Raw genomic sequence first — 14,482 nt, 5'->3', positions numbered from 1 at the left:
TGTGTGTGGCAGGGTTTTTCCAACATCCCTCTGAAACAGTTGATACTGCACTGTCAGCAGCACCAGGACTGGATTGACTGATAGCTTGATTTGAAGTGTCAGCTTGTACACTCATAAAACTTTCACAATTTTGGCACATATACAGTTGCAACCACTCCATTTGCCTTAATGTAACACTGTGCTTGCACCTGCAGCCCCTACAGATCAGGCCCATGCAATCTTAGTTTTCTAGAATAGGCACAATTAATATAGCACCATACTAGTTAGTTTGATATTAAAATAAACCATTAGTAAATTGTGCTTCTCTAACAGTATCTCTTTCCAGCCAAGAAAGCTTGATTTTGCTGTATTTAAAAAAAGATAAAAGCCATCAGTTTCAGCTGAACATAGGAAAACACAAAGAACTGAAGGCAGAAGAAATGGATGTGCTGTGCTTCTAGAAACCCCTTGGGACTTCGATGGCAGAGTTTAACTAAGTCAAGGAATTCACAAGCCAGCATTCAACTATCCTATCTTCCATTTCCTTTCAAATAAGTAATGTATAGTCTGAGCTTTGCCATCTTTAAGCTGTGTGATATGTTGTCCAAATATAAATTTACACAGTTCCTGTGCTGCACTGAGCTCCCACTCAAAAGAAGTGAAGCAACAACAAGAGACAAATCTTTAAAACATGTAGGTGGTTCTGCTTATTCCCTGTTCCTCTCTTTCTGCCTCAGCAATGCTCCTCTATTACTGCTTCCTGCATCAAGACTTAAAAACCCACCTACACTAGCAGTGGATGAGTAGGGGCAATGTTAACAAAGAAAAGATGCAAAGCTTCCCAGTACATCTCTGCAGAAGAAACTTAAGTCCTTCTGAACTTCATGCACCTTCCAATCCACCACCCAGGCATCTGTCCTTCCACTGTCAAGAAAAGCTCTTTTAAAACAGCTTATAAGGAGGCAGGAGTGCATCTACTTTTAAGTTCTGCTCAAAAAAATTTAAAAAAAGCCAGAGAATACTGGAGTATTATATTGTATTAACAATGAGTGAAGAGCAGTTTCCTGTTAAAATTTACTAACTTTGTATTATTTTAGCCCAGGAGCCAAGGAGCAAGATCTCTACTGTACTTGCTTATTGAGTTTCTGCCCACTTGGCTCCTTTCCATACATCCCTTCTGATCTCATCTTGGTATTGGAGGAAGTGGGTGCATAGGTTAACTCTGCAGGATTTACCACAGCAGAGCATCATCTCTTACATTACAATCATAATCACAGTGCCTGGTGCAGAGCCACACAAAGTATCTATAGTAACAACCAGGATACATGGATTTCTCATTAGACATGCAGGGGAAAAAAACCATTTAAAAAAATCTTGCCTTTCCTTCCTCCCTATCATTTCAGGGCTCTGCTCAGAGCTGAGAAAAATAGCCAGTACCTTAGCAGAACAGTACTAGCAGCTGCTGCTATAGCAAAACTGAGGAACCAAGGAAGCTGTCATGGTGCCAAGGAGCATGAATAACATAGGTTCAGGAAGAGCACCTGTCCAATATGTTCAGCCTCTGCCTATAGTGAGAAAAAAAAACACGCCAAAAAGCAGCAGTCCTCCTTTTGAGGAAAAAAAAGCATTAACAGGAGAGAAACAGAATGAAGAAAAAGGTCGTATTTGGCAAAAGTAATCAAAAAGGAGACTTTTATCCCTATGCTATTGCAGCACAAGATGTACCACATCTCAGCCTTGATACTCACTGCTTTCTGCTAATGGGAAAATGCAAATTTGTCCCATTTCCTGATAGCAAGCACTGCCTCAAAGTCAAGGTAAACAGCAAAAGGCAAGAGGAAAATCACCTCACTTGTTACCCCCAGGATACTAAGTATGTTTGAAGGATCAAGCAACAAGGGGTTTTCTAAAGCTGAGAAGACAGTTTGCAAGAGAGTTGCATTTACCAGCATGTCCCTACAAATTCATTTCTTTGGTAGAAACGGTTGCTTTTATCCTGTTAATCACAGGAAACTTAACAGAATAGAAGCAGAAGTGCTTTCCTGGCCAAAACCCAGGCTGCTCCAGACTCAGACATAGGGAAACAGGGAGGACTGTAGGGGAGGAAACTGGGAGCTCATTTCCAAGCTGCTGGGACAGATCAACTTCCATGCGGCTTTTTGTTTTAACTTGCTGTCAAGTAAATCTGAGCTTCTATTCGGTATCTATTTTTTAATTTATTACCAGCATTTAAAAACAGGGGGTCATATTATTCCTCCCCACGCCCAAACTAGGTGCTGACAGAGAGCCCTGGTACTGCCACAAGCTCTTATGCCCCTAACCAGCTTGTCCCTTCTTCACCAATGTTCTACAGCCAGTTGTACCATGCAGCTCAGGTATGTGTACAAACAGAAAGCATACCAGTGAGCACAGAAAGGAAAGGGGCTTTTTAGACAGATTCTCATGTTTTAACACACAACAGCAGAATTGCTTACTTCAACTCAACAAAAAACACACTGCTCAGTCACATACCCAGAATAACATAGATTAACTAAAATCAGGAAGATGCCTGCTCCATTTTTGAGGAATAGACCTACCAGCACCTTGCCCCAAAACAAGGCAGAATCCCCTACGCTATGCTTTTAATTGTAGCTAAAGAGACTCTCTAAAACTGTGATATGATCATATAATATTAAGCTAATGAATTGTCAGCACAAAAATCACCACACTGGAGTTTAAATATTTACCCTTAAAACCCCAAGTAATAAATTGTCTTTCTGCCTCTGTTTCTCCAGCTGGGAGAAAATTTCAGATTCTCAAAAAAACAAAACCAAAAAAAACAGGTTAAAAGAAACTTATAGAGGTCATCCTGATCTTCCTCTGCTCCAACCAGGCCTTACATCCAAGCAAGAACAAGTTGTGTGGGCCCTTGCCGAGCTCAGTTCTCCCAGTCTCAAAGGACAGGAATTCCACAGCTTGTCTGGATGCCTATGCCACCACATGGCCATCCTTCATGGCAAGAATTTTTTTCCTCATATGCAGCAGAAGTTTTCCTTATTTACTTCCTGTAAATTCACATATTTATTTCTATAACTTTATCTAAAGACTTAATACCTTGTAGACTTTAATTCACCAATTACCTACTTTCATCTTCCTTTCCTCATCATCAATAATTTCATTATTAAATAAATTTTATTTTAAATAAATTAATTTTATTTAGATAAATCAGAGGAGACAATAGAAAATCAGAAGAAACTTCTGAAACCTTACTAGTAGGTTAGGTCTGCTATTTTTGTTAGTGGTAAATGAAAATATTATTAATTTCACAAATTAATACTGCTAGTAAAAAGACAAAACTATTGGTGAAGAATTAATTTTAATAGCCACTACAATATCTTCATTAAAATGAATATTCTAGACCATAAATGGCAAACTCACAAAAAAAATTGAAAAAAAAAACCTCTGCAAGAAACTGGAGGAACAATCAATGGGTGAAATGACAGGAAAGAAGATGCTAAGAGACTAGAGATCTGAAGGGTGAATTATCTTGCATTTAAAAAAAGACATTTTCACAGGAATTGGCTTGACATTTAAGAAGCAAGACAGCTACTGCTATGGCAATAAGCAATAACCTCTGCTTTAAAAAGAAAGCAGAGATGGTATAGAAATACAAAGACTAAAGTGACTTAAGTCATGCCCTTTTGTTTCATGTCATGAAATCTGCATTTTCTTTTCACGTTGTCACACACTGGTATGAAGTTATCATGCTACCACAGCATGGAGACAAAACAAAATTAGATCCACAATCTGTTCTTAGGACATAAGTGTGGGGGTAATAAGTCTCTGCTCTCAAATATGAAATTAGTCATTTTGACTTCATCTGTAGGGCAAGCTTTTTCTATTAAGAAACTCTGAATGGTTCAGTCTGCAGCAGAGACCAATAACTCTGGACTGCCCCAGTGCATTTTAGTATCATGGTAGGGTGACAGAAATGTTACAGCTGACTCTCTTTCAAGATCAGCCCAGAAAAGAACAAGGGCATTTTAAATAATAACCTGTCACCTCATCTTTATTCAAAATACTTCACAAGAAAGCAGCTCACAGTGCATATGCTATACAAAAATTATCCCCCAAGGGCAGAAGACAGATGGGCAAAACTGTCTAACAACAGTTCCACTGACTCCCTCAGCAACCCATTTTGAAGCTGTTTTAGCAGGCCCTGGAGAGAACTTCTTTAAAAAAAGACAAAAACGCAATGAAACAGAAGAGAATGTAAAAGAAGGTCTCTACAGACTCAGCTCTCCAGCACATGCTTGCACTTCGGTGCTTCAAACGAATAATCACTGTAGTTGTTCCCAAGGATAGGACTTACTTCCTGACAGTACTGGAGAATCCCTTCCTTTGTCCCGATGCAGGTCTTTGTGCCGGAGGGGTCTGACTCCCACTTTCCATTCTGCACATTCATGTGCATATTGAGTTTCCCGCAGAACATGGCAATTTGAGGCTCTGCCAGCAACCCAGCATTTCCATCAGCAGGCACCTGGAAGGAAAAGAAAAAAAAGTTTTCATCTCACATCTGACATTTCAGTTCATCCAGAGCAGGAACCGCTCAAGCAAGCCTGATTCAAACTCTGGGCTTACTCCCACCCATGGCAGCAAAGGCTGAAACTGTTTGACTCAAGCAGATTTGAGAAATATAAATGCAGTCTTCACAGAAACCCAGAACACAACAATGTAATGCAGTTAAGAGCTGTAACCTGTTTTGTGGGTCCAAATTGTCTTATCAACTTACAAACACAGAACAAGCAGCATACTTGGAAGACAATTAAATTAACATTTCCAGCCATACTTGGTGTACAGGGGGGATAGAGGGTTCAGTAACAATTTACAAAAAAGAAACAAGTTCTCCCCAAGAGTTTCCTAAAAATCATGCAATATATCTTTTTTCAAGTCCTTCTCTAGTTTGTTTGGATGTTGGGCACACAGGCTGTATTTGATGCCTTATAAAGATGGTGGGTTAAAATCAGCGGCTCCCACCTTTGTGTTAACTCAACGGGTTGTTGTGCTATCAAAACGGGTCTGCTAAAGGTCAATCTCACAGTAAAGCATTAGAGAATACCGTCTATACTGAACAAGCATTAAAATACATAGGCTTAAGGCCACGCCAAGTGCTCCTCCTTGCCCGTCCTGCAAGCATGCTGCCTGTGTCACCCTAGCCCATCTGGCTGCCTCTCTCCTTGAATGGCGCAAGTGCAGCTAGGGTATTGAAGCCAAGTGTCAGGGTTGCCCTCAACAGTTTCCTAATTAAATACCACCCTGAAACACCTGTGAGCTTCCTACCTGCATTTTATAAAACAACATTAACCCTCCTTTCCCCAAACCTCAACGTTGGTTCAAATCCCTCCCATGGTACAACAGCAAGGCAAATCAAGAACTCTTTCTTTTAGCCCTCTGCCCGCCAGTGTAGTCAACCTCAAAAACTGTATGGTGAAAGTACATACTTCAGTTTTACTGTCTGAGAAACACAATACAAAGACAAATCTCCCCTTTGTGTTAGGTACCTCAAAAGACGAGTCAACAGTTCTCCACTATCTCTCATGCTCCAAAGGCAGGCCCCATCACATTCAAAGTACAGCAGAGTATTCAATTAGTTATAAATATCAATTTTAAATCTTTAATCTTTTAGCTACAAGGCTTCTCAAGAGGAAAATTTAAAAAATTTCAAAAATTCATGAAAAACTAAACAGAATTACTGTCTTACAAGAGGTATGCCAACTCCCATCTTAGTTCCCCCATTCTTCATTTAAACAAAAAAGTCATTACTGTTACATGCTTACAGTAATTTTAAAAAATAAAATCTTAAAAACGAAAATTACTCCAAGAAACAGTCAATAGCTAACTATCCTAACACATTAGCTTGGCATTGTGAGTTAAAATGCCACAATTAAAACAAGTATTTTTCTTACCTTTATCTTTTTCTTTTCTTTTCTTTTTTAAGAAGTGAACATTTATTTTCCTACATTCTTTAAGATAGTAATACATTACACAATTTAGGTTGAAAAAAACCCTAAAGCAGGAACACTTCTGCTGGCAGAGATTTCCCTTTATTATTTCAATTTCTCTTCTCTTATAGAATTGGTAAGCAACGTACGATGTAACAGTCAGTCATCACTGTCCTTCCAGTGGGTAATTAGAGAATTTTCCAGTGACTCAGATGACACCTTGTCTGGCTTGCTTTGATTGGTAAAACTACCATGTTAGGAGTAACATCTTCAAAAACTCTGGAGAGCATCTCTAACAAAGATTTGCAAAAAATCCTCCAAATTAATGACTTTTCTCTTTATAGATGCCACACAATCTTATCAAAATTTCAAGGAGAAAAAAAAAAAAAAAAGAGTCATTCCACAGGTGACATATAAATGTGACCTCTATTCACAGTCAGCTCCTCCAACTGAGTTCTCTATTAAATTAATAAAGCACACAGCAGTCATACTATCGGAAACTTAAAGTTTTAAGTGGAAAAAAAATATTTCAAGTTGTAAATTAATGGGGAACCTTGCCTTATGGCCTTGTAACAGGAAGCGTTTTGGTATTTTTTGCTTTAGTTAGGAAGACAGCTAAAATCGAGTGAAAATAATGTGGCCATTTACCTAGAGTGCTATCAATTTAACTCCAACAACATGATAACCTATGACTGCCTACTTAAAATCTCATTGTCTTCAGAAAAGACGTGACATTTCCCACCTTAATAAAATTACCAGAGCAAGTCATGATCACATTTAGCTTTCTTTATTTTGAGCTGACAGGGCCGTACTAATGAACTGCTCAACACTGCATTTCATCTTATTGATTAGAACAGTCAAATGTTTCTAATCATGAAGAAATACCTGAGCAATTAACAGAGCTGTAAACAGAACTAGAGCATGTAGATCATGATCATGAATAATTCAAATACTCAGCTTCCCAACTTGAACTCTGTTCAAGTGTCCTTAAAGCAATGACAGTAGGTTAATGGATTTGTCCATTAAATCTCCAGCTAAGATGCAACACTGAGCTTTCAAATTAACTTGTAAGCAATAGGAGTGGAAAATCACATCTTTAGACATTTTACATTGGAGGAAAGAAAAAAATATTTGAAGGTAAGCACTTGATACCACTGTGTAGCCATGGTGTTTAAACTGGAAGTTTCTCAACTTTAGTAATAAGCAGCAATGTTATTATACATTGTGTTTTCAGTATGGTATCTGTGAAGCTTGCAGTGACACTAGAAAGTTTTAAAAGAACAGACTTTCTGTTGAGATAGTCTTTGTGGTGTCTTTCTGATCTTTCCATTAAATATGCTTCTTATCTGAGATTTCTGGCATCTGATATTTAATTTCTGAAGAAAATAAGACAACAATGTGCTACAGCACTTCCAGATTGAAAACTGTCACCTTCCTGCCTGTTGAAAAACTACTCTTGCCACACAATCCATAGAAACAGCTGATGTTGATGGAGGCTCTTCTACAGAGATGATACTGAAAATGCAATACTCAAGATTAGGAGCAATTTTTGATGCAAATGCAAAAGAGGTGGCATTACCAGATCTGACCTTGACCTTACCTATCTCAGATTTAGAGCTTCTGCTAGGCCTTTTGAGCATATGACTAAAAGATGTCCCTTCACTCCAATTTTGCAAGCATATGCTTCATAGCAGTTACTTCCATTTTCCCAAGAGCAAACAAACACTCAGTGACCAACAGTGATTCTAACATTAAAAAAAAGAAAGCCTACAAATTTTTCAGATCATTACCCAAAAATCTGCAGCTACTACACTAAGTTATATATTACACTGTACTCCTCTATGTATTGCTTTCTCATTGGGGCTACAACAAAACTCATAGGAAAAAGCTGAAATCCACATAGTTAAAAATCCATTTTTGGTCCAAAATAACTAATTAGGCCAATTAACAGACAGTTAACAAGAATATTTCTGATGCCACATTTTCTGGTTTCATCCTGTTTCTCTATGCATCTCTCTGCAGTAAGCCTACATAATACATAGCCCGTCGTTAATTTTACCAGAGTGAAGTAGCAAATGGAAATTTGGTAGCGATATGCACCACGCTTTCCTTCCTGCCAGTGCCTCACCACTGAGCACCAGAGTAGCCCCAAGGCACCTGCTGAAAAGGGTGCCTAGAAGAGATCAGTCCTTGTAGCCTATTTTCATCCAGAGGACATTCCTAAATTAAGAAGTTAAGCAATGAATTCAAGAAACATTTTTGTCATTTAGTTTTATGAAGTTGATGGAAATGAGAGAAGAAAACAAGGGACGTTAGGTTTCTCAGGCTCCTTTGTTCTGGGACTGGCACTGATGGGGTCTTACAAACTGCCTGTGTCTCCTCTGTGACCTAGGAGACTCATCTACACAAATCCCAGTTTTATAAACACTTCAATAGTTCCTTATTTTAAAAAACTCATTATGACAGTAATCCCGAGCTGGTAAGGCATGCATGCCAATTCCCAACCTTGCATTTCAATTCTGCTGGCATCTATTGGTAAGAAAAAAAAGAAAGGAAAAAAAAAAAAGGTGGAAAAAAACCAAAAAATACCACAACCCACAAAAAACCCACCCAATCCAGTAAGCAATGGATAGTAATCACAGAATCAAAGAATCTTAAGGGTTGGAAGGGACCTTAAAAGATCATCTAGTCCAAGCCCTCTGCCAGAGCAGGATCACCTAGAGCAGGTCACACAGGAACTCGTCCAGGTGGATTTTGAAAGCCTGTCTTGTGGGTTTACACAGATCTTCTACCTTCTCACAGCTGCTGTTGCCATAGTCTTTTGCAGCTCTGAAAGTCAACAGCTCAGAAGACTAAACATGGAAAACTTTCCCACCTCATGTACTTAAATAGCTATGCTGCCATTTGAAGACGAGATTTACCCAATGCTGCAACTATATCTTCAACTGGGATAGTACTAGAAAAGCTTTCCAGGGAATGAAAGGTATGATAGAAACTGTTGGTGAGCCTATCTTGAGATCTCCAGGTAAGAGACTGAAAATGGCACATATATTGTATCCCGTAACAAGAGAAATAAACAACTTTCTCTTCAGCCTTCCCATCAAGGTCATCTTGAAGACCTCAAGCATCACAGTACCCTGGCAATAGTTTGGTTTTCTCCCCTGAGACCGCCTCATCATGATACTTCATTATCACAGCAAAGCCAAAAAGAAAAAAATTAAACTTAGCTCTGCGCAAGTTACTGATAACTTAAAATCTAATGAACTACTTCTGATTTTAACAGACACATCCAACAGCAGTTCCATCACAAAGGGGACTGAATAGCACTATTTTCAAGGGAGGGAACTGTTGCACTTCTTTTAAAACATACACACTTTAAAAGATAAAAAAACTCAAAAGAAAGGTAGGAGAATTAAAGGAGAATACAACTAGATGTAGTGATAGGCAATTTGGCCCATACATGCTGCCATAACATTTTTAACACGTGAATTAGCAGCAACACCAAAGGTATATTCCAGCTAAAATAAGTGAGTTGAAGAATTTTATGTATTATTCAAGTTTGCTTCACAGACAATGGTTTAATTCATGTATATTTTTCTTGGCAGGGAATGAATGATCTGCATTACAATGCAATTAAATAATCTAGAGTACTAATCTACACAGATAAGCAGCTTCTATACAGTAATGCTGAATAACATAAAGCCACAGTCCAGTTTGCTACAATAACGCCTGTAGTGGCAAATCTCTCCTTGACTAATCCTAAAGCTCTCAGCCAGATTAGTCTCCCAAAGAATAACTCATGCGACACAAATTACATTAACAGCAACTATTTGCTTTATTAGTATTCTGCAAAAGTAAAAAATCCAAGCACATAAATGAAACTGTAATCGCATATTATTTTGTCTACTTTGCATATGACCTAGAAGAAGGAGCATGTGCTTTTTTTCCTGACTCTTGGCAAATCATTAAATAACAGTTAGACCAATTAACCGTCTGTCTCAATGTAACTCCCTGTTGCTCAGGTTTTCACAGTATATGCAGTTTTCAAAGACCAAACAGAACACTACTTATCACTTTTACAAGACATCTGTATCAGAGATCAGTTTCTAGAATGGAAACTACCTATATTTGAAAAAATGGCTACTACAGGATTCTGAAAAAAATAGCTCAACCGATCATACACTATTTAGAGCTGTGTATAAATATATTACTCCAATACATCACAAGACGTCCAAGCACTAGACATTTTCTATACAGATAACAAGGTGTAATACAGCTTTTAATTATTAACTTTCAAAAGTGTAGTAAGGGTACAAATAGTGAAATAAAGGATGTATGGCTGTAGTAATGCTCAACACTGACAGTAGTTTCTTAAAAGAGTTTCAGCATTTCAGAAGCCTGTCTTCCAGTTGCAAAACTCATTTCACCTCCAGTTATGTGCATCTTTCCTGGGTGCCTCTCTGCTATGTTTATTTATTATGAGCATCTGAATGCTGAAACACTTGAAATATTACTTGACAGTAAAAATATAAACTACAATTCAAGCGTAAGCTTTCAGGATCTTGCTTTCTCTCAAAGAGAAAGCATATTAAGAAGGTATTTTTTTAGGTGATGATATTAAAAAAAAAAAAAAAAAAAATCAATCAACACTGACGATTAGGATCAGAAGACAATTCCGTAAGAGAAAGTCCATCAGGTATACAACTTAATAATTATAACTGCTTTGGATAAGGAAAGCAGAGGGACATAATCCATCTGTTTTCCCATCATACTGAGTCAAATAAATATTTACAAACCAGGTCAAATTGTGACAAAACAAGATAAATCTTGGCAAAGCCATTTGAATGATATTTAATTGCTGGAGCCTGTCTTTGAAAATAGGTGTTTCGTGGTATTTTTCTGTTTGTTATGAGAGTAGAAACAGTCATTCCAAGTATTTATTTTATGTCAAAATGTAGACAAATACAACACAGAAAGAAAATAAGATACCACATAAGCATTAAAAGACTAAGATACAGAGATTTTGTTTCTCTCCCACCTTAAGATACTGTACAGAGATGCCTCTGCCTTCCCCTCTTCTGGCCCTGTTAATTTAACACATTTATTTGAGAAGTTAATCTTCAGTGCATTGCTGCACTCCACATCCATATGGCACACTGGATGCCATTTATATAATTTTCAAGACACTTAAAAATTATTTTAGTAGCAGAGTAAGAAGGAATTAAAGAAGTTTATCTAATTACAAAATTTTAAAAATAAATGCTTTACCTTAACAGAAAAAAAAAAAGTTTGGAGCTTTTTTAGCTCATTACCCTTTCATCTTTACATCAAAAGACCTTCTCGTATCAAACACCATTATTTACCACAAAAAGCATACCCCTCTCCCTATCTACCCTCTTGCTTTCTGAAGTTACAAAAGTAATTAGTGTATTTGTTAACAGTTCTTCACAATCCCTATTTCAACAATAACTGTTGTCTTTGTTCACAACTAAAGTTATACTCAAAGAGCATAGCTGCAAGTCTTTACCCTCAAGAGGTTTTCTATCAAGGGATCAAAGTATACAAGTTTACTCCAGATAGCTCCACTCTTCACTTATAATTAAGAACTACAATGTAATATGAAAATAAACACCAGATCTTGTATGTGCTATTAAGGAACATCAAAACATCAAAAAAATATTCCCCAGAGCTTCCCAAGACAGCTTATATGATTTAGGCTCTTCTATTTGTATGAATTGCTTCATTTGCAATGACTTTCAAAGAAACAGCATTCAGTAACAACCTCCATAACTACAACTAACTCAAGAACAAGAAATGCTCTCCTTATTTCAGATTACTAAAATAATCTCTCCCGGCTTTCCATTTGTAATTCTAACGCCAGTTAGAGCCCTTTAACAGAGAAGTCAATGACTAAAGTTTTAAGGTTTAACAACTCCCACTGATAGTAAAAGCCAAAAGGGGGTTCACATATTGTGAAGAATTAAGCACAAGTAACACAACATCCTTCCAATCCACGTCTGTGCTTCGTCCAAACTTTTATACCACGTTCAGGTTGAAATCTGAGGTTTCTCGCTAACTGAAGCAGCACTAATTTGAGTGCAAAACAGTTTGCTTGTTCTATGACTATCAATAAGTGGAAATAATTTTTTCCTTGAAGTGAGCCTACTTACAGTTATTTTTTTCTTTTTTAAATCTCTGTTCTTTATAGGAGGAGTGTAAATGGACACTCTGCTTGGCCTTATACATTCAGTGAATAAAACAAGAGACAATCTTGTTATTCTCAGCAGAAAGACTAAGTTTCTTCCACTGGACTATGTCTACACTGCTGCACCCTTCAAGTGAAGATCACTGTTCAGGTCCAGAAGTCTATAGCTCAAACCAAGCAAATGCCATCCTAATATAGGCTTGTGTCACCAGACATAAATCCATGGCTTCTTGCCCACTGGTTAACCACCAACTCACAGCAGAGTGTAACAGAACACAGGCTTCCTATTAAAGCCTTAAAATACTCGTTCTCCTAGCTTATTAGGTACATACGCAGAACACAAATGCTTTAAAGACTATTTTTATTAAAAACCTGTTCATGTAGGTAAGTAATGAAAAAATGTCCTCCTTTCTTATAAATGCATTCACGTCAAAAACCTAAAAATAAAGCACTAAAATTAGAAAAGGAGGAAATATCAAATTATTGTCTCCCCACGATTTTAAGATGGCTGTTTGTCAAAACCAAGGAAAATTTTCCATATCCCAACTTCTCCTTAAGGATAAGCAGTGTTGCAAGAGTGAGAGGTCGTCAAAATCATCACGAATAATTTAGAAACAATGTTTTATTGAATAACGTTGATATGGAAACAGTAGCAGTAATTACTGTTGTCAACAGCCTACAGAAAGGGTCAAAACCACATTTTTACTGATTGTTCAGTAAAACCACTCAGTACAGTTGCTCCCTCCTGGAAGACAAATGTTTCCAGCCAACAGTAACAAAAAAAGGCCACATCCCTAAACTACAGAAAACCCTGGGAAGATTCAAAACTCCTTTACAAAAGCCACCTGCTTTGGAGAAGGCTCAAGCACTCTATGAATTAAAAGGCAGCTTAAACTTTTTTGGAAACAGACTTCACTGAAAATCTCCTGGAAAACTGGAGGTGTTTATTTGCCCTGACTATAACCTATTTAACCAAAGAGTAAATACTTATGTGCAGTCCTCCTGACCTGCTTCATAAACAGTGATGCCAAAAAGGAACCACAATAGTGCACTCCACATTCCTCCACAGAAGCTCAAGGATCACCTAGTCCACAGATATATTAAAAGCAAGTCTGCCTTCAAGTCTGCAGAGTACCCAAGTTCTTAGAACTATCTTCTGGCACCCAACTATTCTCACCCATATCCTTCACAAGGTCCCGAGGCATACGTTGTATTTATTCCATATATCTTAGTTTTAACACTTCCCTCACATCTTTCAAGTGCCAGTAGGATGCCACCTGAACCCAGGCCCAAGCATCTCTTTACCCCAAAATTGAAATAAGTATCAAAACCAAATAAAAGAAATGTCAGGACTGTGTTGAGCTTATACAGCTATCTCATGGAGCAACTGTGAGTAAGTGCCTCCCTCCCCAAAGAGTTGAGTGACTCAGCAACCAAATTCTTACAAGAGATATTTGCAAGACTTCAGCAGAAATTTTGCTAACATATCTGTCATGAAGAATAGACCTACATATGCACATATGAACACACACCCAAGAGGAGGGATTTTGCCAGCTAGGGCATCTGGAAACACTAGAAAGCAATGAAGAGCACAAGAGCAGCAAAAATCTAGCTTGTGGGCAGCTTTGCTATGCAAATATTTTGATGCTCCTGTGAAAGAGATTAAACTAAAATTTGGCAACACAAATCATAAATGTGAGGAAAGTACCAGAGGAGGTGAGGGGAGAAGGAATACGTTCTTAATAGTACTCCTAGCAAGCCAGATAAGGTAGATTTTTGTGTCAGCTCAACGAACATAATAAAAAGACATTTGTCTACAATGAAGTGCAGTGTCGAGAGTTTCTTACCCACTGCCAACACTACAGAGGCTACTACCAGCAACACAGCTGCTTAAAAAAACAAACAAAACAAACCCCACAACCTAAAATCCACACTCTCTCAACATTCAAGTACATTAATTTGTTAGGGTGTCTGAACACATCTAGAGGGCAACAAAGCTGGTGAAAGGGTTGTAAGCCATGTCCCACGAGGTGCAGCTAAAGACTTCGGGCTTGTCTAGTTTGGACTAAATGAGGCTGAGGAGTAACCTCATGGCACTCTACAGCTACCTGAGAGAGGATATGGGGAGGGAGGTGCTGACCTCATTTCCCAGGTATCCTGTGATAGGACACGTAGGAATGGTTCAAAGCTGTGCCAGAGGATGTTTAGACTGGATATTAGGATGCTTTTCTTTACTGAGAGGGTGGTCAAAACACTGAAACTGGCTTCCTGGAGAGGTGGTCAATGTCCCAGGTCTGTCAGTGTTTAAGAGGCATAT

At 38.0% G+C, this 14,482-nt stretch overlaps 1 protein-coding gene across 5 annotated transcripts in view; it reads right to left on the bottom strand.

Annotated features, from left to right (window-relative positions):
* Nucleotides 1-14,482, bottom strand: part of APP (amyloid beta precursor protein) — a 220,629-nt gene that overhangs the window by 170,616 nt on the left and 35,531 nt on the right. For all 5 annotated transcript variants that reach the window (XM_062002381.1, XM_062002400.1, XM_062002391.1 and 2 more), the window contains exon 2: nt 4,331-4,498. In XM_062002381.1, coding sequence (XP_061858365.1) covers nt 4,331-4,498 — 168 coding nt within the window. The remainder of the gene's footprint in view (nt 1-4,330; nt 4,499-14,482) is intronic.

The sequence above is a fragment of the Colius striatus genome, chromosome 1 (assembly GCF_028858725.1).
Source record: "Colius striatus isolate bColStr4 chromosome 1, bColStr4.1.hap1, whole genome shotgun sequence".
Classification (NCBI taxonomy): domain Eukaryota; kingdom Metazoa; phylum Chordata; class Aves; order Coliiformes; family Coliidae; genus Colius; species Colius striatus.
This window is presented reverse-complemented; position numbering and strand designations above follow the sequence as displayed.